The sequence below is a fragment of the Papaver somniferum genome, chromosome 7 (assembly GCF_003573695.1).
Source record: "Papaver somniferum cultivar HN1 chromosome 7, ASM357369v1, whole genome shotgun sequence".
NCBI classification, from domain to species: domain Eukaryota; kingdom Viridiplantae; phylum Streptophyta; class Magnoliopsida; order Ranunculales; family Papaveraceae; genus Papaver; species Papaver somniferum.
This window is the reverse complement of record NC_039364.1, coordinates 156,387,650-156,414,912: the sequence shown is the minus strand read 5'-3', so window position 1 is coordinate 156,414,912 and position 27,263 is coordinate 156,387,650. Positions and strand designations below refer to the sequence as shown.

At 35.3% G+C, this 27,263-nt stretch overlaps 1 protein-coding gene, 1 long non-coding RNA gene and 1 pseudogene across 2 annotated transcripts; 2 read left to right on the top strand and 1 right to left on the bottom strand.

Moving 5' to 3' along the window:
- Positions 1–16,066: 16,066 nt before the first annotated feature.
- Positions 16,067–18,337, top strand: LOC113298847 (60S ribosomal protein L9). Its single transcript, XM_026547708.1, has 3 exons — positions 16,067–16,512; positions 17,730–17,852; positions 17,942–18,337. Exons 1-3 carry the CDS (start codon positions 16,138–16,140, stop codon positions 18,026–18,028), a joined length of 585 nt encoding a protein of 194 aa, XP_026403493.1. The 5' UTR covers positions 16,067–16,137; the 3' UTR covers positions 18,029–18,337.
- Positions 18,338–22,607: 4,270 nt separating this feature from the next.
- LOC113293105 lies at positions 22,608–23,061 on the top strand. Its single transcript, XR_003332051.1, has 2 exons — positions 22,608–22,705; positions 22,795–23,061. It is a non-coding gene; the product is annotated as an uncharacterized LOC113293105 (long non-coding RNA).
- Positions 23,062–23,576: 515 nt separating this feature from the next.
- Positions 23,577–25,618, bottom strand: LOC113295420 (annotated as a pseudogene).
- Positions 25,619–27,263: the final 1,645 nt, after the last annotated feature.

Genomic DNA, 27,263 nt, shown 5'->3' with positions numbered 1-27,263 from the left:
CTCGGTCGAACTAGCATGCGTTGCTATCTCAAGCATGTTTGTCAATGTTACTGATCAAAACTATAAGTCTTGATTTCTAGTCTATTATAGCTAAGTTTCAGACTAGGATAGAAAGTGTAGTTGGGCTCAAGGACTTCATGGTGATTCATCATACAAGTAGAAGAACTACTCAAGGAACCGGTGAAATTTCTTGACAAAAAGGTATGTGAAGACTTGAACTTATCTATCACTCAAAAGTATATCTACTCTATCTCCTACTATTTGAGACAAGAAGTTGTATGCTATATATATAGACTTGGATTATACACATTTGGTATTTCGAGCCAAGTATACCTAGCCTATCTATATCTCGAAATATGTGTTGGTAAGCTTTTCGCTTCGATCAAGTTTATCTTTACCATGTGATGAAAGTCATGATATGTTTCAATCATCTTGAAAATTTCTTTGAGGAGAAATGGTGTAACAACTATATAACGTCCTCTAAGAATGTTTCAATGATTGAAATGGGAGTTTAGATTACATAACCAATGGTGGACATAAGCATTGTTGTAGAAACACATTTATGTATAAGTACTATTCCTTGAACCAAAGTTTGAGAACTTTGTTGATCAAGAGAACCGGAAGAATGACGTGAGCCAAGTCCGCGAACTGCCGAAGTTCTCAAACCCGAGGATTTCTGTTGGAGTTGACAAACTACTTGCGTGAATCTAAGTCCGCGAACCCAGTCCGTGAACCGGCGAAGTTCTCATTCCCGATAATTTCTGCTGGAGTTTGTAAACTCTGCACGGTAACTTAAGTCCGCGAACCTAGTTTGCGAACTTGAGAAGGTTATCTATCTGAAGATGATTTCTGAACTTAAACTTAAAAAGACTAAGGAATGCAGTTTGCAAACCGTGGCTATAAAAGTTCATGAACCGATTCAAGTGAATCAAATCATCTTTGCTTCAATTGTGTCTTGTGTAGTACATGAGATTTCCTTGCAATTGAACAACTCTTTAACTAGTTCATCTTGAATTCATTTGAAATAGTTATGGTAAAGAAGAACATGGTTGATATAAAATACTTATATGGCTAACCATTTGATTAACTATTGTTGAACCAACAAGTGCATACGTTTGGGTACGGTTAACAAACCTAGAAACCTGCATTTTCAAGTGTGTGTAACAAGCTAAGTTTTCGATCTAACGGTTGAGAAATATTAGCTTGAATCTAAATCAGGTTTTCATCTAACGGTGGATATTGATTGCTTTGTTACCAAGGTAACTTAATTGCAAACCCTGATTTGAAAGACTATATAAAGGATACATCTAGTATTGTGCAAAACTAATCCCCACACCTTATGTGTGATACTAGTTTGCGTGCTAGAGTCGTTTCTCCTTTAACCTTTGGTTTTGTTCTTCTAAAACCAGGTTAACGACTTAAAGACTTTATTCGGATTGTGAAGCCAGACCGATACTACTTTTATCGTAGTTGTGTGATCTGATCTTGCATCTTGTATCTTACGAGTACAATCAGATTGATTGGCTTGAGATTGATATCTTCGATAGGCAAGATATAAAAAGTAGTCACAAACATCTTCATCTCATTGTTTGTGATTCCCCAACATCTTGTTTCGCTACCATACGATTAAGATTCTTGTGAGGTGATTGATAACTCTAGGATGTTCTTCGAGAATATAAGACCGGATTATCAATTGGTTCATGTTCACCTTGATTGTTATCAAAAGACGGAACAAAACTTTTAGGGTTTATCTGTGGGAGACATATTGATCCTTCGATAGACTTGTCTGTGTGAGACAGATTTGTTTATTGTCAAAGCTCGCGATTGTCGTAGAAACTCTTAGTTGTGGGTGAGATCATCTAAGGGAATCAAGTGCGCATTATCCTGCTGGGATCAGAGGCGTAGGGAGTATAATTGTACCTTGGATCGGTGGGAGACTGATTGGGGTTCAATTACAGTCCAGTCCGAAGTTAGCTTGGAGTAGGCTAGTGTCTGTAGCGGCTTAATACAGTGTGTGTTCAATTTGGACCAGGTCCCGGGGTTTTTCTGCATTTGCGGTTTCCTCGTTAACAAAATTCCTGGTGTCTGTGTTATTTCAATTTCCGCATTATATTGTTTTATCTTTATAATTGAAACAATAGAGGTTGTGCGTTTAGATCATCAATTAGAATAATCCAACCTTTGGTTGTTGATTGTCATTGATTGATCCTTGGGTATTGGTCTTTGGTACCATCCAAGTTATTCCTTGTATTTGATTAGAACTCGCAGTTCTTGCTTGAGTAAACCAAATCAAGAAGAGAGATATACTTATTGATATAATTTTAATTGATTGAGTCTTGTTGATTCTCTTAAAAGTTTATTCGAGTTTGTCCATACAGATTGCTAAGCGAAATATTGGGTGGTGTTGTTAGACCCCCGCTTTTTCAGGAAGAAATAAGATGAAACTTTATATACATATTATTTAAGGATCTTTTATTTAGATTTACTTGCAATTGTATTAGGTTTTGTCCATACAGGTTGTCGAACTAAAAACTTGGTGGTACACTTGCTACCCTCTGATTTTCGATTGGTATCAAATCATGCAAACACCATAATACTGAATAAGTCTTTGTATATGGCGATCTGAATCTATGGACAAGAGTTCAATCTCTATTAACATATCACCAGCCATCTGGCACAAATTACTTATGGAGGAAAATAACTACGCGCTACTTCTTACAAGCCCATGACTTTCTTACATGGATACTTTTTTGTGAAATGTTATAATCCTCTAATAGTTCGTGAAAGCGAGAATAATGTTGCTAAGGACATAGCTACATATAGCGGATCTGAAATCAGTGCAGTAAAGCATAATTCTAATGGATTTAATATTATTATTCATACCATAAGCCAAGATCTTCAACATTTTGTGTTTATGTGCACTACGTCAAAGCAAGCTTGGGATATTTTAGAAACCGTATTTGAATGAAATACCTCGGAGAAAGAAGCAAGGCTTAAAAACATAACTTATGATTAGGAAAACTTTAGCATAGCTGACGAAGATTCATTTGAGGAATTTAATCAAAAGTTATGTGAGATAGTAAATGCCTCTCATGCGTTATATATGACTATTTACAAAAGGTATATTGGGATGAAAATTATGAGATCTTTGCCAGCTCAATACGAGTCTAAGAAACATGCCATCATTAAAGGAAACAATCTTATAACACTTTCCTGAAGCAGTCTCGTTAGAAAGTTAAAGATATTTGATCACGAACTACATAACATAGACAACATTCTCAGATTTGTAATACTAATATCACTTCTAATGATAAATCAATTATACTTCGTCCTGAATTGATTAATAGGAAAGATGAGAATATCTTAAATTCTACACTGTCATTGTTTGCTCAACAGATCAAGAAAACTCTTAGACAGAGAAAATAACATCTCTTAAAAAGTCTTCTCTTCCAAAGAATCAAAAAGACGGTATGGTTCGGAATAAAAACACTTCACACCGTTCAAGTATCTTAAGTTTGGATATCATATCTCTTTACGTCCCAACAAACAATTTTGTAAGAAAGCTAAAGCTTTTATGGCTACTTTTGACTATTGTCCAGAAGATGATCACGTGTATGAGGATGGTTATCTTACTTCATATGTTGATGATGAGGTTCACGATCCCAACAACATTGACAGTCCTCCACAATGCAACCTACTCAACTCAGAAGTGCGAATTAATCTCTTTATTGAAGAAATTCACTCAATGAAGGTTAACTTCTAACAAAAAAAAAACGTCTCTCTAAAAAGGTTGAAAATATGAAATGTCAGATGAATCAAATGAAGAAGGAACAAATTAATAAGTACTAATAAGCTTATAGTTGATCTTAAACTTCATAACGAGAATAATCGATTCATCCCATGCGAACTCTCGGTATGACTCCTCAAAACATGGCCAATTACCTAATTCCTTCATATCCAGTCTAAAGGAATACCAATATATCTGCAAAGCAAGAAAACCTACTTCTTAGTGCTTTTTGTGTAAAGAATGGGGCCATTCAGATGATAAATGTGTTAGGATCCCTCAGAGAAAAACTCGTTTTCATTCTCCTAATCCTTGCAATAGAAAAAAGATCGAATTTTTAAAAAAAAAAACAACAGAGCTTTCAAGAGAAATAAACAAAATCATTATTGATCTTCGGGACTCTATTAAATACTAAGGAACAAGTTGCAGAAAGTAAATACACAAACAAAGTCCTCAGGTGAGCCCTCTTATTTTGTTCTTGATTCCTTGGTTTTTGAAGAAAGGTTTCTCATGAACTTCTCTATTATTGAAAAATCACCTAACCCCTAACCTAGTGGAAGGAATTGCTTTTTGTAATGATCCTCTGGTTGATTCTCATCTTTTCCTTGGGTGAGAACTACAACCTGAAGAGGGTAAGTTTGTACGATTATCTTAATGATATGCATAAGGAAAAGTCAAATTTGTAGGAGTATATTAAAAAATACATCTCATAAACTATTGATCTATGCTCCTGGGAGATGTATCCTTTGTCGACAAGTTTTATAACCTGTCGTTAAAAAGGTTTCCATGACCAAAACATATTATCGTAACTCAGCAGTTTTATTTGCACCTCATAAAAGTTAATTGACTTGGTGCTACCACATCATTAATAGTGAATCCAAATGTAATGATTGGATATGGGTATCAACTTTTCTTTTGCTCCTTTAATAATTTCTCCCTTCCTATCAAACTTCTAAGTAAGAGACGAGAACAAGATCCATGAGAATTTTTATATAATCAACTAATAATACTATGCACTGAGATTACATCTTATCGATATATAAACTTAAAACTATAGATCCTTTAGAAATTTTTGTTTACCAGAAGGTTGTCTTTTAAAATAGTTTAATCCAAGACACATTTCAACAAGTTTGAGTTTTCTCAAACTCTGTTAAGGTGAATTCAATAAGGGAAAGGATGCTTTTCCTTTTCCACAAGAATGATGTATTAGTTGGAAAGTTATCTATGATGGTCAACACAATTCCATAACCCTCCTACCAAGAAATTCTTATATTTGAAGGTTATAAAAAGCGAGGAGACTCTTCTCACTACTTCTTAGAAATACTTGCTTTAAAGGTACCTCCAATCATGTTTCTTCTTCAACTTTCTCTATCAAGGAAGATAATGTATGGAATGTACTATTTCCCTCTAAGAAAATTTGACTCGGATCTTCTGATAGTGAATCAAGTCAACATAAGTGTGTTTATACATTTTGTAATGATCTGTCGAACTCTCAACTTAATGAGTTTCCTATTATGATGAATTTATTGCTCAACCAAGTTTAGGCACTAAGCAATGAACTTCAATCTTCCTCAAAAGGATTGAAGATAAGGTCGTAAATATTGAATCCAGGTCGTCTCTGATTGAGGAAGAAATTGAGGCATGTATGTTGAGGATTACTCACCTAAGACTCCAAAATAGATTTTATTTTTGTTTCTATTTAACTAATTGTAGGAATTTTATTCTTATTGTTTTAAGGAGGAACACTAGCTTTTCGAGTAGTGTTTTTATGTGTTCTACGTTATCTATTCCTTATACTACCATCTTGCAATGAATAAAGTTTAATTACTTACATTTTATTTTGGAGATGATTGCAATACTTAACTATCTTATTGGTTGTATATGTATTGCTTATTTTATGAGATTTGTTTTTTGCTATCATATTTCTGGTGATTAGAACAGATTTCTCATATTTTCTCATACGTTAAGCTCTTAATTATTTATATGTTTATAACGAAAAAGAGGAATAAACTATTTTGAGAATTACATTATTGATATTTCCAAGAATACACTTTTTAAATATATTTCAGGGACTCCATAAGATGTTCTCTAGTTGTCGTCTTTCCTCCTCAAAATCGTAACTGGCAAAAAATAAGATCGAGAACTTTAATATCTACGTTTGTACAAGGCTAGAGAATATATAATTCTAATGTTGAGTCATATCGCTAAAATTGTCTCCTTTGCTCATAACTGGCCTACATAATAGTTTTTGTCGATGATTATTTTCTCACAAAAATAATGTATCTTGGTGCCTCTAACATTAAGCTTATTGGTTTTAACTTCTTTGTTCATAACTGGCGAGAAGAAGGAAACATATTTGGGTTACAAACTTACGTTGTTCATAACTGGTGAGTAAATTTCTTAATGTTCAAGAAAATCCTTCTCTTGTTGTTAGAGAAAGATCACTCATGTTGTTATTTCGGGAATAACATCAAATGGGAGAGAGTTTAATTTGAAATTGTGCTTAATTGATATATTTTTGTGGGGAGTACGGCTATGGAATTATACGAGGTGAAGTGTACCTTTATATTTTCTTGATGAAGACGCTAAGTTTACTTGGTGAAATCGTCTAAATAAAAGTTGCACGTGTTCTCTAGTCTCGATAATCTTTTGTGTAACTCATTTCGATCCCTTGTTTTTCACCTTTGCGAATTTTGTTGTTAAAAGGAGGAGAATTATTTAGTACTTCCTCTATTTATAAAAAAAAGGCTGGTTTTTTTATTTGGATATATGTCAAAAAAAAAATAGTTTGGTTTTCATAAATGGAAAGTCAAATGATATTTACTTATCTACCCATGGTGGACCACTTCTCTCTCTCTTCTTTTTCTCTCTTAACACAAAAAGGGGAACATTTTGTCTTCTTCTTTTCTCTAAATGTCAAACAAACGAGATCAAGGAAAAATTAGGAAAGAGCATGAAAAAGTGGCTATAATGATTAGTTTTCTTAATATTTGTGCAAACCAAACAAACCTATTTTTTAGAAATGGAGGGAGCATTACTCTACTATAATATATATAACTTCTCAGAGATTATAAGATATAGGTTTTACCTATTATGCAAAAGAATGAAGTAAAGACTAAGGAGGAGAATAAATCATCGTAGTATTGCTTCAAAGTTGCGGTACATTTGAACTTTGAGGAAGGTAACAATACTATGTTTCGGTATAACAACCATCGAGTTAAGTGACTTTATCATTCTATAAAATATATAAACGAGTATTCTCATAAGTTGTTATGGCTAAGGATATTTAACAACAAAGGTGCTGAAACGATCATATGCAGAACCAAAGAAGAACTTAAAGAACGAAGAATTCAAGACGATGTTTAATAACCAAGGAATAGAGCATGCTGGATTTTGAGTAGAAAGTTTATTTATTTTGAATCCATATATATATATATATATATATATATTGATAGTTTTTCACTAAAATTTACAAAGGGGGAGATCATTAGAGCACTGCTCGGTCAAACTCGTAAGTTTTACTATATCAAGCTTGTTGTCAATGTTAGTTACACAAAATTATGTCTTGATTTCTAGTCTACTATAGTGAAATCTCGGACTAGGATTAGAGTATGGTAGTTGAGTATCAAACATTATTGAATAACCCTCTAAGATTGAAGATTGAAGAACAAACTAACATATTTGAAGAACTTCATCGACAAAGACGTATGTGAATACTGAGACATCCTATTTACTCACGACATTACCATTCTATCTTTATAAGACTATGTTGTATGATTTTAGTAGATTTGATATTGCAAAGAACAAGTTTCGGGTCAATCTTTTCTTGTTAAATATCTCGAAATATGATTCAAGCAATGTATGTTCATAGATCCCTGATAATGTCTTAGAAAAAGTCATTGTTCAAGAACTATTTTTGTTTCAAGTTGATCATTTGGAAATCGAGCAAGCAATGATATTTTTCGTATATACGACGATTGAGAATGTTTCAAATAATGAAAGAAGGTTTTTCAGAACTATTGAAATCTGGACATAGGGTAGGTACGCCTTGACATCTGAGTTCCAGAACTTAGGTCGGTACATGTACCCTGAGGTTCTGACTTTGTATAAAGGGGGGACGTACGCATACCCAGTACGTGTACCCCGAGTTCCTGAGTTCGTGAATAACTTAGGTTATGCAGATCCAGTACATGTACCCGAGCTCCATGAATCCTCAAACTGGACCATAGGTACATATAACCCCTACACATACCTACCCAATACGAATAAAGCAAATGCTCATAAACTATATTCACGAATATCTTTGGCATTACTACGACTCTCATAAACACTTCTAAAACAAATTATCATTCTGAGATCCCGGGAGACCAAAAAAAGCGTATCATATCCAACAATCATAAGAAGCATCAGCCTCAAAGATAACCGTTGGTTTTGCGTAGTGAACCTTATACCGACCGGCCCAATAGGTAGGGAATCCGATCCATACCCAATGCATGCAGTCAAGACTACCCAACATTCCGGGAAATCCCCTTTCCTGATTTTGCTTTAATATTTCTCTAACATCCACGTCAGTTGGTTTTCGTAAATAGGTTGGACCAAAATGATTAATCATTGTTTCGCAAAAAAACGAAAGATACTTGTATGCGGTTGTTTTGCCAATGCGAAGGTACTCATCATTAGAATCTGGAGGTCTGCCATATCCTAGAATCCTTAAGGCCAAAGTAACCTTTTGTTCAAGGCTATGACCTCTAATATTGAGTGCATTATACTGATAATTAAGTCGAGGTTCTACCTGACAAAGCTCACAAATAATATTTAGCACCAAATGTCGGGGCATTGCGGAATCGGCCTTGGAAATTTTCATTAGAGAATACAAAGTCGGGAAGAAAATAATCGTGCATCAGCTTCTCGTTCAATTCATCCCGACCCCGGTACGTATATCTTCTTGTGAACACTTCTCTTGGCTCTGTATCTCTAGGTATTTTCCCCGATGAATATAACTGCAACAAATTGTTGGTTAGTTCTTTATCTTCATCTGACTCATCATCAATTTGTTTCAACGCCTCAACGAATATTCATTATTGTTCTTCAAGTCGATCCATATGAATACGCACTTCTTCGTCAGAAGAATCCGTTGAGTTGAAAATAAAAATTAAATAGAGGATTAAAGGTACAAAAGAGTAAGATGATAGAGTTAATGAGAAAACGAGGTGTGATCAAATTGAATTGAATGGGGTGAATGCATAGGGATACATGGGGGGGGGGGGAAATAGTTGTTTCGAATTATTTAATAAGCGACAATTAAAAGACCGACCGGTTTCATGAAGACCGCTAGCGGTGTTAATAAAACCGGTCGGTCTAATCTCAACCGTTAGGTGGAGACTCGATCGGGTAACTTTTTTACCATAGTGGCGCGGCCAGTTTGCCGGGCCAGCTGGCATAGCAAGTGAGGGATTTAACCAAACCCCATAGGAACCGGCCTAAAAGTGATTCCATTTTTCCTATTGTTTTAGAAAAATTTATTTAAAATAATAATTAAAAAAATAGTTAAAAAGATGACATGAAGGTCATTCCCAAGGTCTAAGAGCCTCTCCAATGGAACATGAATGAAGAAAAAAGTCCTAATCCACGTAGGATCCACAACCATATTTATAATATATCATCTCCAACCCATTGATGTGAAGATGATGTGGCAAAAAAAGTTAGACATCCTCTAGGTGAACCTCTATTTTTAGACATTCATTTAGAGGATGTCTTCCCATCTTAGTCACACGTTTATTAATAATAACCATTAAAAAATAAAAATGGAAAGGATTTTAACAAATTTTATGCCTACAAATAAGTAAAAAATAATTGAAAACTAGTGTGAAATAGAAGAAGACATAAAAGTAGAGGGGAAGAAGAGACAAAATTTTATTCATATGTGTGCATAGAAAATAATGTTTAGGCCTCTATTTATATAGATAGAATACTTGGTGTCCAAGATATGTAAACCCTAAACTTAGACACGAAGGGCATCTTAGTAAATAAACAGTGGTTTATAAAACTCCCCCCGATGGCCACTGTGGCCAAGTCATTACAAGCATACCAGGAAAACTCAAAACAGAAAAAACCTGAAATTGCATAAGCATGTAAAAAATCAGACAGTGTTGGACACACATATGTTGCCTCGTTAAAACCTTGACAAGGAAAATCTAGTGGGACAAAACCTTGACTAAGAAAAAAGAGTACAACGCGTTACGTCTAGTAAAATGTTCCTTGTATGATGGTGCTCCCCCTGATGAATACTTCAGTTAAATCTTGGCTTGCAAATCTCTGAGTCGACACTTCCCAATTTCGATAAACGAATTTCTTGAGTTCTGGAGATAACAATGCTTTTGTGACAAATTTGCCAGTTGATGAAGTCTTCTTTTGTGTTAGTCTTCTAATAGTGGTGTTTTCGAGTCTTCATGTTTCTTTTAATACATGAAGTACTTGAGTCTTGGATTACTAATTTCTTGGAGATGATTTATAGAAATAGTTGATGTAGTTTCTTCAACAAAGTGCCAAGATATGAATACCTTATCATACATGAACAAAAATTGTATTTGTGAGAAGGAAATCCAAATTCTTAGGAGATGATTAAGTTGATTTGGGTTAATCAAATGTGGGCATCCACTAAACAACCAAAATTGATACAACTCCACCTTGGATGACCATCATGTTGAATTAAATTGCCTCACTAAAACCTTGACAATAAAACCCAATGGGAAAAAAATTTGTACGAAAGAAAAAGAGCACAAATATCAACATTTTATACAAAATAAAATAAGTAAATGTCAACAAGATATTGCCTCGTTAAAACCTTGTCAGTAAAACCACGTGGGACAAAACCTGAAACGAAGGAATAAGAGTACAACTTTCGACACTTTATGGATGCTAACTCAACTATATGAGTATTACAGAAAACGAGCATCAAAATCATAACTCTAGTCTACCTCAAAGACGAGTTTAAGTTAGCATAATTCTAACTGCAGATTTAAGAAAGAAAAAATAATAGAATTTATGCTGCCAAAGCGTGGATTTTAGTGTTTTTAAGGACTCCTCAAGAGGCCTATAACGTTGAAATCATCAACTAATTAATCCGTTGATTTTTGGTTCATACCAAAATTCTAAAAACACAAAAAGGATTATTGAATCTGACATAATCGAGTCAGGTGCCTGCCTGGATATAATCTGAATCCCACAAGGATTACAAATTTTAATATGTTCCCAACCATATTTCTTGTGTAAACGCAAGATTAGTCCTTCATAGGCTACCACACCAAATGTATTATATTTAGGGAACAAATTATTATTTAATCAATCCTAGGGGGGGATAATGAAATCCTTAAATCGTTTTTACAACGATCATATTTCTCATATAGAGATGCATTATAAATACACCAATCTGTAATTAATAGGTCTGACATGTTTAAGGTGTTAAGGTTTGGATCCAAAATTGCGTCGATAGAGAAATTAATCCAACCTAATTTGGATTATATGCCAACCAATCACATATGTCGATATTTCTCTGCAGATGGGTTAACAACCACCATCTTTTATTATTTCAGTATCTACTGTAAATGAATATTCAAAAATATTAATTTAGCTTTTCAATATCCCACAAAATTTTCCAATGTATGCATATCTTGATTCTTTTTCTTTCAATGAACTGGTACCAGCGCCCACATGCCTTATAATCTCCCCATCTTCCAGAGAAGAGATATGAATTCTGAAAATGTGGATCTTCTTTTGATAGATTCTATTGAAGTACTATCTGTAGCTTATTATAAATGCTACTTTTTGCTATATGTGATTGGATTTGCCTTTCAAGAGGCAAAAGCTTATTGAAAAGTTAAATGAGATTTTTCCACGCCTATTTAATGGCAGTCTTTCCGATTTGATCATATGATGGGAGAGAAATGATATAACCTTTACGTTAATTAATGCCAACCTCTAATAACATAGAGTCTCCCCCTGATTCTGGCGGAAATTTACATCTCATATATGAAAACTTCAAGTTTCGTAAAGTATTATCCGATTAATTCAAGACATATACTCAATGAAATATTTCCTTCGACATAAAAAAAAAGTAGTCTCATTGTACATACATATATACCATCAACCATGGATTACCTTTGGAATACAAATAAAAATAAAATAAAGATGATATGTCAAACAAAAGCATTGAAAATATGCAAACAAATCTCCAATAATTTCATGACTTCAAGGGCAACGAAATAATGGTTCAAATTGAAGTTACAGACACTTTCTTATATCAAAAGAAATTTAAATTAAGATCAACATAGTCACTACAAGGACTAATAATAAAGTCTAACAAGCCGGGTGCGCACACATTGATCTTTATGTCCTATCGTATCCCAGCATCAAGTTGAAAGGTCTCAATTTTGGAGAGTAGCACTGGGAAGAAAAAATAATAATATAAAAAAAAATTCTCTATATCCCTCCGGAATGCAGCAGTTAGTGTTTGCAATTGTGAATACGTGATAACCAATATCATCCTTTTAGGATCCATATAGAAATTTAATTCCAATTGGTTTAAATGATTCTTTTGAGAAAAATAAAAAAAAATCATTATCGTATTCTTTGTAGAGAAAAATCTACTTTATGGTTGATGAAGATTTTTCTTTGGAAGAAAAATCAATAACCAAAATTGGATAAATGTTATTAAAATACCAATTTTTACATCTCATTAAGGAGAATTGATGGGGAAAAACCAATATCAATTGGTTTGTACAAGTAACAAAATTGTGTCGACAAATAAAAAAAAATTGTCGTTTTCAATATCGCATAGTCAACTTTGTAGCTGATGGATGGTTTCTTGTAAAAAAAAATAGAAACCATTAATCACATGATCTTCGTCTAATGGAAAAAGATACCAAGTTTAATTGGCAGGAGGTTTGTGAACCGTGCATGTGATAAATTACTGTAAATGTATTTATATTGCGATAACACCAATTTGTGGTGATTACTGTGTAAACCATCTTTCGATGGATTTATTTTTCTTTTTCGTTCTCCATGAAAATATTAGAGAAGAAAGGAAATTAATCACCCACATCCTTTAAATATAGATTATGTCCTTTTGGACTAAAAGAAATGGATTTCAATTGCAACAACGATAATTGTATTATCGTAGTTTAGGTTGCATAAATATATAGAATCCATAAGAAAGGAATAAAGGAGGTTGCATAACACACCCTCCATTAATCCACTGATCCACCAATATCACCTTGTTGGAAAAAGTAAAAGGTGTTATGATCAAAAGTTTAAAACCAAAGCTACCACAATTACAAACGTGTTGTTTGATGAGGTATGTTACAAAACAAACAATTGCATGTGGCCACTGGTAACAAATTTTAAAAAATTTATCAAGAAAATAAAATAACAAAAACAAAAGAAAGAAAACGAATAACAAAATACCGGAAAAAGCGTCGCTTCTTTGGTGGAGATCGTAGATAAGCTCTTATGTTAGTAAATTCCACATGTTTTACATACCACAAACCTAGAATAAAGCCTACATAAACATAATTAGAAATTTTTTCTTTTAATAGATTACAAAAATTAAAAAAAATCAAAGATGTGGATGTAAATAATGTTCTCCGTCTCTATGCATTAATCGGTAGATCAACGTGCGTGATAACGTCTTGTAAAAGGATAAAGAGACAGAAAATAGGGAGAAGAAGTGGAGGAAAATTCCATTAGATATGTGTATAGAATATAATGTTTAAGCCTCTATTTATATAGATAGAAGACTTGGTGTCCGAGACATGTAAACCCTAGACTTAGACACGAAGGGAATCTTAGTAAATAAACAATGGTTTATAACACTCCCCCTGATGACCACCTTGGCTAAGTCATTACAAGCATACCAGGAAAACTCAAAAGAGATAAAACCTGAAATTGCATAAGCATGTAAAAACTCAGACAATGTCTAGTGGGACAAAACCTTGACTAAGGAAAAAGAGTATAACGCGTTACGTCTAGTAAAATGTTCCTTGTATGATGGTGCTCCCCCTGATGAGTACTTCAGTTAAATCTTGGCTTGCAAATCTTTGAGTCAACACTTCCCAATTTCGATAAACGAATTTCTTGAGTGCTGGAGATAGCAATGCTTTCGTGAGAAATTTGCCAGTTGATGAAGTCTTCTTTTGTGCTAGTCTTCTAATAGTGGTGTTCTCGAGTCTTCATGTTTCTTTAAATACATGAAGTACTTGAGTCTTGGATTGCTAATTTCTTGGAGACGATTTGCAGAAATAGTTGATGTAGTTTGTTCAACAAAGTGCCAAGATATGAATACCTTATCATACGTGAACAAAAATTATATTTGTGAGAAGGAAATCCAAATTATTGGGAGATGATTAAGTTGATTTGGTTTAATCAAATGTGGGCATATACTAAACAACAAAAATTGATACAACTCCCCCTTGGATGACCATTATGGGTTGGAGATAAAACATTATTTTTCCTAATATTAGGATCTTATACTCAAATGATGTCTTAGAAGTGATGCCACATATGTAACATCCACATTCACCATTGGAGAAGCTCTAAATAAGACTTTCTGTAAGACCTTAATATTTATTTTGACACCATTCCTACTTTATAGGACCTACTGTTGGAGATGAATTTAATTTAAATGAGGGTCTGAAATCTTATGTGTCGTAAGAAAATAAAACTCTCACCCTTTGTCGGAGATGCTCTTATGTTCTTATCATTTTTATTTTTCGTTGACAAAATGGTTACAATTTATATTAGTCGTGCATGGAATTTTAATTGAATTATTTATATATTCATTTTGTAAATTACATTGTAACAACGTTCTTAGTTGGCATCCGAGCAACAAGCTGGGCGCCAACCCCTTTTTGAATAGCAACACCCAATCTATGGAAAATAGAAATACATAGACCACTACAGCATCATGACTAACTAAACAGTTCTTCAAACGCTTGAAAAAGCAAACAATGTCTTCACTGAGTTCCCCTAAGGTGGTGAACGCCAAAACTCCCAAACCATAACCATGCGAATCACATTCACTCAAATATTTAGAACGTTTGCGCGCAATTGCTTTAGAAATAGCCTGCCCCGGAACGAAAGAACGGACTCCATCACCAGTAAAAGGTGAAACACCTGTGACATTCATGCAAACATCTTGGCCGTTTTCCCAGTTGAGAACAAGGATATCCGCTGGGCGTAAATCCTTGCCAGATTCTGAAGAAAAACCCAAAGAGACCTCTTTGCGTGCAGGAACACCAGCTTTGTAGCAAATACTCACAATAACATCCCGAACTAAATCATGAAGAAACTTCAACCCCACGTCATTAACACAATGTAATGCATAGTCTCCAAAAATATCCATAGATCTATTACAACAAGAGCACAAACCATCTTCAACAAACAAAGGGATGCTGAGGCGATAACAAACAACTGCTCTAAACTTTCTGGGGCCAAGGCACTGATTCAACCCATTGATAGGGACAGCTAAGAGGTAGTCTTGAGCATGTTTGATCTGATTGCATTGCCACATAATGGAATCTCTTGCAGACAAGGTAAATTGGACAGGGATATGCTTCTTAACTGCATCAAAATAAGTGACTGCCAGAGAATGCATGGAGGGGGGGGGGGGTGAGTGTCATCGACGCGGTAAGAAGAAGGCAAACCACATACCTGAATAAATTTCTGAAGAACCAACTGATAGGCAGTCCCGTTATCCGCTAAGAAAGAGCTACCAAGTATTGTCTTCCGCACTGAAGTAGTCTGACTCTGGGAGGCGAGATAACAGTAGGAACGGGTGTCGGCCATAGTATAAACACCAAGTCCCCCATCTTTGATAGGAAGAGTGGCCAGTCTTTGTTGTAAAAAAAAATATATACTGCTTGTCTCACGTGTGTAAGGTGAAATTCATATATGTTTTGTTGTCTCTATGAATCATCATAATTCCTTAAAAATCATTATTAAGAGAGTCTCCCAAAACCTCTAAACTCACATAAAGTCACCTAAATTTCTTGCAAAAAGTCTCTGAATGTCTCCACTCTACTAGTTCTAGTTGACTAACCCCTTTAAACATGTGAAGCTGTAGTTTGACCCACGGGTTTACCCCAAATCCCCTGGGTGTGAAGAAGATCCATTAACCATATTTCAGGTCCATGAAACGTAGGTAAGGGCAATTAGGGAATATGCTCATTAAAATGTGCTCCCGCAAAAAACTTAGGGTTTTGTTATTTGTCTATTGCAAAGAGAGAGAAATTTCTTTCGCCCCATTAGTAGAGAGGAGAGAAGCAGAGGAGAGATCAGAAAAACAAGACTCAGCAAAAATGAAGACAATCTTGTCTAGCGAAACCATGGATATTCCAGATGGAGTGAAAATCAAAGTAAAAGCAAAGATGATTGAAGTTGAAGGACCAAGAGGAAAGTTGATTAGAAACTTTAAGCATCTTAACTTAGATTTTCAACTTATTAAGAACGCTGAAACTGGGAAAAAACAACTTAAGGTTGATGCTTGGTTTGGATCTAGAAAAACTTCTGCTTCAATTAGAACCGCACTTTCTCATGTTAATAATCTTATTACTGGTGTTACCAAGGGGTATAGGTACAAGATGAGATTTGTCTATGCTCATTTTCCCATCAACGCTTCAATTACCAACGGAAATAAGGGTATCGAGATCCGTAACTTTCTCGGGGAGAAGAAGGTATATTCTCCTCTTTGATCAACTCTTCTTCTTTTATTTTTTGCTTGATTTTTTTTTTAATTTTCTTTTTTAGGGTTTTCATTGCTATTGAGATACGTTGTGCTATATTATGTTTGACTTGCACTATTCTTTTTGTCTGAGAGGAAGCCAGTAATTTTATATGATTTTTATCTAGGTGATTTTTGTTTCGGGGTTTAAAACTTTAAATCAAGTTTGTTTATATGGTTAGATTTATTGTGAACGATCAATAAAATTTGTTTCTAGAAAATCTAGTTGCATATGAAACCTTGTATGATGTTGCATCAAAATATTACTTGGGCAATATATGGCTCACAGTCACAATATTATAAATAATGGGTTTCTATTCTGAGCATAAAGTAAGATATCTGTTAATATTTAGGGTTGAAAAACACCAGTGTGCTGTAGTATAACCATTCACATGCAATATCCCTAAGAAGATGTTGCTTTTTATGATGTCCTAATGGTACTTGTAAGTAGGTAGGAAGGAGTAGATGGTCATTAGAAAACTGTAGCACATACTTTCATGTCTGCTTCTATGAAGCACCTGATAGGTTAAGGCGTTAAGTGAAACTGTGAAGCTCAGATGGTAGCATTCTATGGGATGGTGCATCTGTAGGGATTTACAAAGATGTGCCGAGTTTACTCTTTTGTTTACATACCTTTTCCATATATTTTCTCTACAATAGGTAGCATTCTATGGGATGGTGCATTCTATGGGATGGTGCATCTGTAGGGATTTACAAAGATGTGCCGAGTTTACTCTTTTGTTTACATACCTTTTCCATATATTTTCTCTACAATAGGATGGATTTGCAGTTGTGATGGGTTCGAAGTCTTAACCAGTAACTTTTCTGGTGTATGAAAATCAAGAGTCTCATAACAATGTGGGTGTTGACGTTTTTCTAAAGTATTGTTTCTCAACTTTTTTAAATGAAGCATGACCATCGTGCAGATGTATCACGAGACTAAGCTCAGTTTGGGAGTCTGTTAAACGGTTTTCTTGATTTAAGGGCTTCATTATAACCAGATATATACTATATGCATCTTGTTTGTAATTTATAATTTATGAAATGTAATTATAAAATATGCACTAAAGGTGTCTATAGTTTGTTGGTTATATTACAATTTTGATTGTAGGTTATTTGAATCAGAGTCTAACTGCTCTTGCTATTTACATGATATTTTTACTTGTATAGGTGAGAAAGGTCGATATGCTTGATGGAGTCAGTATTGTCAGGTCTGAGAAGGTCAAGGATGAGCTTGTGTTGGATGGGAATGATGTTGAGCTTGTCTCTAGATCTTGTGCCTTGATTAACCAGGTATGTGCTTTTAAGAATTCACTGAAATCAGCTTCTTAAATATGTTTTAAATATGTTGATTCTGATTATTCTGTGTTTGTTCTTGACAGAAATGCCATGTGAAAAACAAAGATATCAGGAAGTTTTTGGATGGTATTTATGTGAGCGAGAAGGGAACTGTTGAGGTCGAAGAATAAATTGGTGGTACAACTCTGTTAGTTTGGTCAAGTTGCTTTCTTTCTCCTGCCATGATGGCCTACTTAGTTGGATACATCACTTGTTGGACTAGTATAGGTGGAGACACCTTTTTTCATTTTGGGGGTTGAACTTTTGTAGTGGTGATAATAGTAGTTTAAAATGGTTCGATTTACAGAGAATTTCTAGCCATATTTGTTGGACTAGTATAGGTGGAGACACCTTTTTTTCATTTTGGGGTTAAACTTTTGTAGTGGTGATAATAGTAGTTTAAAATGGTTTGATTTATAGAGAATTTGTGTTTTGGATGATTTGAGTACGTGTTTTGCTAGTTCTAAGCATCTAAGCATGTTGGTTCCCCATGTAGTGATGTGTTTGTTATCCCATTGCAACTTCTAGGTTCTGTTATTTGCGAGTTATTTGTAAAAATTTTCAATCGGCCCCACCATAAGTGGCCCCCCTTACTGTCCTCCGGCAGGGCCCACCGGGACCCATCAAATAAACCATGAGAGAAAAAGTTGATTCGGTTTTGGTGTAGTTTAAAGTTGCGGTATGTGGGGAATCACTCTAAAATAAATACATATTACCTCATATAGCTGAGTATTTACATACCAATACACCTTCCGATAAAACCAAATAAAGTATCTTTGAGGATAAAATAATAACGTAAGGTAAATACATATTACCTTATATGGGTTGAGTATTTACATATCCAAACACCTTCATATCCAAACACCTTCCGATAAAACAAAATAAATTATTTTTGAGGATAAAATAATAGTGCACGTGAACATAAGATGAAAAAAAATAATAATGCACATGAGCATAAGATGAGAAGCTCTCGCTTATAATATTACGTGGTGGACCGTAATTATAATTCATAAACACATCACCATCGTCACACTCAACTCGAGCACATCCAATCCTTCTCGTATTTCTCCACACAATTTGTGTATAATGTCCGCACTCTTTACCTGCTTGACATGAATTACTAGCGTAGAAATAAAACTTCTCCTCACCAGCGTAGGAATAAAACTTCTCCTCACCAGCCCACGCATTTACAACGTCTGTTGGTTCTCAACTTTTACCACTTCCCCAATAAATATTTTTGCCTAATTTGAAATTTTCCTCAGGGAATGAATGTTGTAAACTACAATCACTTTTCCTTTGAAGTGCCCAAACCTTGCATACTTCTCAAGTTGTGAATCCCATATCAATGGCATTTCCCGTTTTCGTGCCCTTATCCAATTATGAACAAATAGATATTGTAAAGACTCACCTATACAACCCCAACATAAATCTTTAGACACGTTATATATTCCCTATTTAATCGGTTTTGGCCTACCCGTTTCAATTTCCTGTGTGTTTTGCGCATTTGACAACTCTGAGGCTGGATATAGTACCGTAGTAGAATTTGTAGTGATTATGAGTGAGATTAGACACAGAAGGGATAATGGAGAACAGTGAAAGATTTTCATGGTTTATCCTTTAAGTTGTTCTGAATGACAGAGAAAGAGATGAATTACATGGATAACTAGAGACCTGGAGTTGTTGAATTTAGAAAGTGTTTTCTCGTGAAGAAGTTTTTTTTGGGATATTTTGACTTTGGGTCCCAAAAAAGTGACTAGTACTGCATTTGGGTCCTAGAAAGTTTGGAATTATAGTTTGGGTCCCAAGACCAAAATTAATCGTCTTGACTAGGGCTGCACAACGGGTAGGGTGGGTAGGATATTGCCTATTTCGCCACCCTACCCGCTGAATGGCGGGTAAGAAAAACTTTACCCGCCACCCTACCCGCCTCTAAACGGGTAAGATCCTACCCTACCCATAGAATGGCGGGTCGGGTCGGGTGGCGGATATAACCGTTTTTTATTTATTATTATTTATTGTCCTTTTTTCTTCCAAAGTTTGGAAGATCTGATACTCAGATTACCCAGTCAAATTCGGACTCGGGTTTATTAATCATGGAATTTTACCAACTTTATACAACAAATTTTTCTAAAAATTGTTGCAACCAATCACAAAAATCATAGCAGCCAAGGATGAAGTAACTCAGAAATGAAAAACATCAGGACAACCAGCCAGTATGTAACTACTAAGGAAACAGTCGCTGCCAAATCGATGTCCCCCCGCAATCCCAGTAGCTCGGTGGATTGACAAGATCACCAAACAACTAGGCATGTAACCTTATTCTTCAATCATCATCTACGATGGTGGAATAAGCACTGAGATCACCAAACATCTCTGCAACACTGCAAAATTCAGTCAAATCTCAATAACCATTGGCACCAAAATTCAGTCATATTTCAATAACCATTAGCAGCAAAATCACTCAAGCTCAAATTGCCCAACAGAACATGACATAACACAGCAAGACCACGAGTACTCAAGGTATTCAGTTTTGGACTTTTACTCTTATGTTCATTTACAGTAAAAAAGTATCCAAAGCTTATCACTAATAAAAAATATCAAACAGTAATTAGATTGTCTATACCTGACTCGATGACATCATCCTCGTCCTCCTCATCTCCAACCGAAAAAGAGCTCCATATCAATTGGTCTTATGTGTAGTGGATACATTCAACCCATTTATTACCCTCTACATCAACAATTTACCCAAAGTGCTTCCATGCTTTAGATGTCCTCTTACTTTTCTTTCTTCCGCTGACCTGAGGTTGAGAAGATGGTGGAGGTGAAGATGGCGGTGATGCAACAGTACTAACCATTTGTTGCACAGATTCAGATGCAACTTGATGGGGAATTGGAGGTCTCGTTGACATCTCTTCTATTATCTCAACAATTTTTTCTCACATTAAGCCTGCACTACACGTCAAAGCCAATCATTCATAAGTTCTGATTTCAGTACATAGAAACCCAGCACTTGAAAATGAGCCGAAAGGGTATGTGATACCAACATATGATAGTAATAACGACAATGATACAAAAATTCAACTTTGCAAGAAAAGATGCCGAACTGGTGTTCTAATTCCACTAAGCACAACAACAAAAAATACCAACACACTGCAGAGTGTAACTTAAACATAAATCTCCACCTTCTTCTCAATCCTATCCCCATCATTAAATAACACTCACACCACAACCTGGAACACACAAGCACCAATCACTCTCCTTATGCGCATTGCACATCTCCTCTACATTACTACCTAATTGAACCGACTCCCAATAGAAACTAAATTATTCAAGAATTGAGCGAGTCCTACAAGATTTAACTTACTTGAGTGGTTGAAGCTATCTATAAGTCAAAGTAAAGTACTAGAAGTCACATTTCACAAGCGTATATACAGTCATATGTAAATCTTGATGATAGAAGTAAAAATAGTCCAGTCACATTTCACAAAATCTACTCAATATATTCATTTTCTAGCTGCTAAGCAACCAATCGCTAACAGTAAGCTTAAATTGGGAGCAACACCTGTTTTTGGTCGATAAATCGTTCAAGTTAGGCATCTCTCCTAATATTATGTCTCACAGTACTATGCTGCCTAACAACAGGTCTAATCTCACCTCATGGCTACAAAACTAGGCATCAAACATATGACAGATTCAGATGCAGGACAAGGAAAAGGAAAAGCTTCACTTACCCACCCCTCTAGTGATTTATATGATTTTTATCTAGGTGATTTTTGTTTTGGGGTTTAAAACTTTAAATCAAGTTTGTTTATATGGTTAAATTTATTGTGAACGATCAATAAAATTTGTTTCTAGAAAATCTAGTTGCATATGAAACCTTGTATGATGTTGCATCAAAATATTACTTGGGCAATATATGGCTCACGATATTATAAATAATGGGGTTCTATTCTGAGCATAAAGTAAGATATCGGTTAATATTTAGGGTTTAAAAACACCAGTGTGCTGTAGTATAACCATTCACATGCAATATCCCTAAGAAGATGTTGTTTTTTATGATGTCCTAATGGTACTTGTAAGTTGGTAGGAAGGAGTAGATGGTCATTAGAAAACTGTAGCACATACTTTCATGTCTGCTTCTATGAAGCACCTGATAGGTTAAGGCGTTAAGTGAAACTTTGAAGCTCAGATGGTAGCATTCTATGGGATGGTGCATCTGTAGAGATTTACAAATATGTGCCGAGTTTACTCTTTTGTTTACATACCTTTTCCATATATTTTCTCTACTATAGGATGGATTTGCAGTTGTGATGGGTTCGAAGTCTTAACCAGTAACTTTTCTGGTGTATGAAAATCAAGAGTCTCATAACAATGTGGGTGTTGACGTTTTTCTAAAGTATTGTTTCTCAATTTTTTTAAATGAAGCATGACCATCGTGCAGATGTATCACGAGACTAAGCTCAGTTTGGGAGTCTGTTAAACGGTTTTCTTGATTTAAGGGCTTCATTATAACCAGATATATACTATATGCATCTATTTTGTAATTTATAATTTATGAAATGTAATTATAAAATATGCACTAAAGGTGTTTATAGTTTGTTGGTTATATTACAATTTTGATTGTAGGTTATTTGAATCAGAGTCTAACTGCTCTTGCTATTTACATGATGTTTTTACTTGTATAGGTGAGAAAGGTCGATATGCTTGATGGAGTCAGTATTGTAAGGTCTGAGAAGGTCAAGGATTAGCTTGTGTTGTATGGGAATGATGTTGAGCTTGTCTCTAGATCTTGTGCCTTGATTAACCAGGTATGTGCTTTTAAGAATTCACTGAAATCAGCTTCTTAAATATGTTTTAAATATGTTGATTCTGATTATTCTGTGTTTGTTCTTGACAGAAATGCCATGTGAAAAACAAAGATATCAGGAAGTTTTTGGATGGTATTTATGTGAGCGAGAAGGGAACTTTTGAGGTCGAAGAATAAATTGGTGGCACAACTCTGTTAATTTGGTCAAGTTGCTTTCTTTCTCCTGCCATGATGGCCTACTTAGTTGGATACATCACTTGTTGGACTAGTATAGGTGGAGACACCTTTTTTCATTTTGGGGGTTGAACTTTTGTAGTGGTGATAATAGTAGTTTAAAATGGTTTGATTTACAGAGAATTTTTGGCCATATTTGTTGGACTAGTATAGGTGGAGACACCTTTTTTTTATTTTGGGTTAAACTTTTGTAGTGGAGATAATAGTAGTTTAAAATGGTTTGATTTATAGAGAATTTGTGTTTTGGATGATTTGAGTACGTGTTTTGCTAGTTCTAAGCATCTAAGCATGTTGGTTCTCCATGTGGTGATGTGTTAGTTATCCCATTGCAACTTTTACTGATATTCTAGGTTCTGTTATTTGCGTGTTATTTGCAAAAAATTTCAATCGGCCCCACCATAAGTGGCCCCCCTTACTGTCCTCCGGCGGGGCAAACCGGGACCCATCAAATAAACCATGAGAAAAAAAGTTGATTCGGTTTTGGTGTAGTTTAAAGTTGCGGTATGTGGGGAATCACTCTAAAGTAAATACATACTACCTCAGATAGCTGAGTATTTACATACCCAAACACCTTCCGATAAAACAAAATAAATTATCTTTGAGGATAAAATAATAACGTAAGGTAAATAAATATTACCTCAGATAGGCTGAGTATTTACATACCCAAACACCTTCCGATAAAACAAAATAAATTATCTTTGAGGATAAAATAATAATGCACGTGAACATAAGATGAAAAAAATAATAATGCACGTGAGCATAAGATGAAAAACTCTCGCTTATAATATTACGTGGTGGACCGTAATTACAATTCATAAACACATCACCATCGTCACACTCAACTCGAGCAATCCAATCCTTCTCGTATTTCTCCACACAATTTGTGTATAATGTCCGCACTCTTTACCTGCTTGACATGAATTACTAGCGTAGGAATAGAACTTCTCCTCACCAGCCCACACATTTACAGCGTCTGTTGGTTCTCAACTTGTACCACTTCCCCAATAAATATTTTTGCCTAATTTGAAATTTCCCTCAGGGAATGAATGTTGTAAACTACAATCACTTTTCCTTTGAAGTGCCCCAAACCTTGCATACTTCTCAAGTTGTGAATCCCATATCAATGGCATTTCCCGCTTTCGCATCCAATTATGAGCAAATAGATACTGTAAAGACTCACCTATACAACCCCAACATAAATCTTTAGACACGTTATATATTCCCTCTTTAATCGGTTTTGGCCTACCCGTTTCAATTTCCTGTGTGTTTTGCGCATTTGACAACTCTGAGGCTGGATATAGTACCGTAGAGAATTTGTAGTGATTATGAGTGAGATTAGACACAGAAGGGATAATGGAGAACAGTGGAAGATTTTCATGGTTTATCCTTTAAGGTGTTCTGAATGACAGAGAAAGAGATGAATTACATGGATAACTAGAGACATGGAGTTGTTGAGTTTAGAAAGTGTTTTCTCGTGAAGAAGTTTTTTTTTGGGATATTTTGACTTTGGGTCCCAAAAAAGTGACTAGTACTGCATTTGGGTCCTAGAAAGTTTGGAATTATAGTTTGGGTCCCAAGACCAAAATTAACCGTCTTGACTAGGGCTGCACAACGGGTAGGGTGGGTAGGATATTGCCTATTTCGCCACCCTACCCGCTGAATGGCGGGTAAGAAAAACTTTACCCGCCACCCTACCCGCCTCTAAACGGGTAAGATCTTACCCTACCCATAGAATGGCGGGTCGGGTCGGGTGGCGGATATAACCGTTTATTTATTTATTATTATTTATTGTCCTTTTTTCTTCCAAAGTTTGGAAGATCTGATACTCAGATTACCCAGTCAAATTCGGACTCGGGTTTATTAATCATGGAATTTTACCAACTTTATACAACAAATTTTTCTAAAAATTGTTGCAACCAATCACAAAAATCTAAGCAGCCAAGGATGAAGTAACTTAGAAATGAAAAACATCAGGACAACCAGCCAGTATGTAACTACTAAGGAAACAGTCGCTGCCAAATCGATGTCCCCCGCAATCCCAGTAGCTCGATGGATTGACAAGATCACCAAACAACTAGGCATGTAACCTTATTCTTCAATCATCATCTACGATGGTGGAATAAGCACTGAGATCACCAAACATCTCTGCAACACTGCAAAATTCAGTCAAATCTCAATAACCATTGGCACCAAAATTCAGTCATATTTCAATAACCATTAGCAGCAAAATCACTCAAGCTCAAATTGCCCAACAGAACATGACATAACACAGCAAGACCACGAGTACTCAAGGTATTCAGTTTTGGACTTTTACTCTTATGTTCATTTACAGTAAAAAGTATCCAAAGCTTATCACTAATAAAAAATATCAAACAATAATTAGATTGTCTATACCTGACTCGATGAAATCACCCTCGTCCTCCTCAGCTCCAACCGAAGAAGAGATCCATATCAATTGGTCTTATGTGTAGTGGATACATTCAACCCATTTATTACCCTCTACATCAACAGTTTACCCAAAGTGCTTCCATGCTTTAGATGTCCTATTACTTTTCTTTCTTCCGCTGACCTGAGGTTGAGAAGATGGTGGAGGTGAAGATGGCGGTGATGCAACAGTACTAACCATTTGTTGCACAGATTCATATGCAACTTGATGGGGAATTGGAGGTCTCGTTGACATCTCTTCTATTATCTCAACAATTTTTTCTCACATTAAGCCTGCACTACACGTCAAAGCCAATCATTCATAAGTTCTGATTTCAGTACATAGAAATCCAGCACTTGAAAATGAGCCGAAAGGGTATGTGATACCAACATATGATAGTAATAACGACAATGATACAAAAATTCAACTTTGCAAGGAAAGATGCCGAACTGGTGTTCTAATTCCACTAAGCACAACAACAAAAAATACCAACACACTGCAGAGTGTAACTTAAACATAAATCTCCACCTTCTTCTCAATCCTATCCCCATCATTCAATAACACTCACACCACAACCTGGAACACACAAGCACCAATCACTCTCCTTATGCGCATTGCACATCTCCTCTACATTACTACCTAATTGAACCGACTCCCAATAGAAACTAAATTATTCAAGAATTGAGCGAGTCCTACAAGATTTAACTTACTTGAGTGGTTGAAGCTATTCTATAAGTCAAAGTAAAGTACTAGAAGTCACATTTCACAAGCGTATATACAGTCATATAAAAATCTTGATGATAGAAGTAAAAATAGTCCAGTCACATTTCACAAAATCTACTCAATATATTCATTTTCTAGCTGTTAAGCAACCAATCACTAACAGTAAGCTTAAATTGGGAGAAACACCTGTTTTTGGTCGATAAATCGTTCAAGTTAGGCATCTCTCCTAATATTATGTCTCACCGTACTATGCTTCCTAACAACAGGTCTAATCTCACCTCATGGCTACAAAACTAGGCATCAAACATATGACGGATTCAGATGCAGGACAAGGAAAAGGAAAAGCTTCACTTACCCAGCCCTCTGGTAAGTGAATACAAAAAGCAGAGAGCCATTCGACTTGCCTCACTTACAACACCTAAAATTCCTACCAAAATGTGAATACAAAAATACCAGACAACTGAAGAGCAGCAATTGTCTTTAAAGACATGGGTGTTACATAATCAAAATGTCACTGAAATTGTTTGAAATATTGATAATCTAAACATTTAAAGACATGTTTTGGAACAATGTCTTCTCCATCAAATTTTGTGAAGGAGGGCAGGAATTAGACTATTATAGTGTCAACGAACCAACTAAGTAAAGGATTTTATACGTGACCCTGAAAGATGAACACGAGATTGAGAGAGTAAAGTATACGGTTACAAGTTAGAACTTAGAACCCTAGCTCAGTTCAGTTTTTGGGAAGAAAGGGGCTGGGATTTTGTGTTCGATTTGAGGTGAAGAAGAAAGAAGAAAGGGGCTAGAAATCTGAGACATTCTCTGATTTTCTGTGTTTGGTTTGATAAAAGGAAAAAGCAATTTTATTTTTTACCCCTGAGATGTTTCAAAATGACGAGAAAATGGGCAGGAGAGGAAAACAGTACAAGGACCATTAAGTCATTCGGTATGTTAGCGGGTAGGCGGGTAGGATAGGTTAATTTCGAGTTTCACCCGCCATCCTACCCATTTAATGACGGATAAAAAATCGAGAAAATTAGGCTAAGGCCCAACCCATGGATAACCCATAATATGAGGCCCTTAATTAAAAGAAGTTTAAATCTAGGCCCCAAATTATTAAAAGACCTTGATACCCTTATGCACATTGTCAAGCCCATAATTAAATAAAATTTAAATT

What these genes read in the sequence shown, in the direction of transcription:
- LOC113298847 (XM_026547708.1), top strand. Translation starts at nt 16,138, where the DNA reads ATGAAGACAATCTTGTCTAGCGAAACCATGGATATTCCAGATGGAGTG. An exon ending in ACTTTCTCGGGGAGAAGAAG is followed by an intron (nt 16,513 to 17,729) that starts GTATATTCTCCT and finishes TTACTTGTATAG; the next exon opens with GTGAGAAAGGTCGATATGCT. An exon ending in CTTGTGCCTTGATTAACCAG is followed by an intron (nt 17,853 to 17,941) that starts GTATGTGCTTTT and finishes TGTTCTTGACAG; the next exon opens with AAATGCCATGTGAAAAACAA.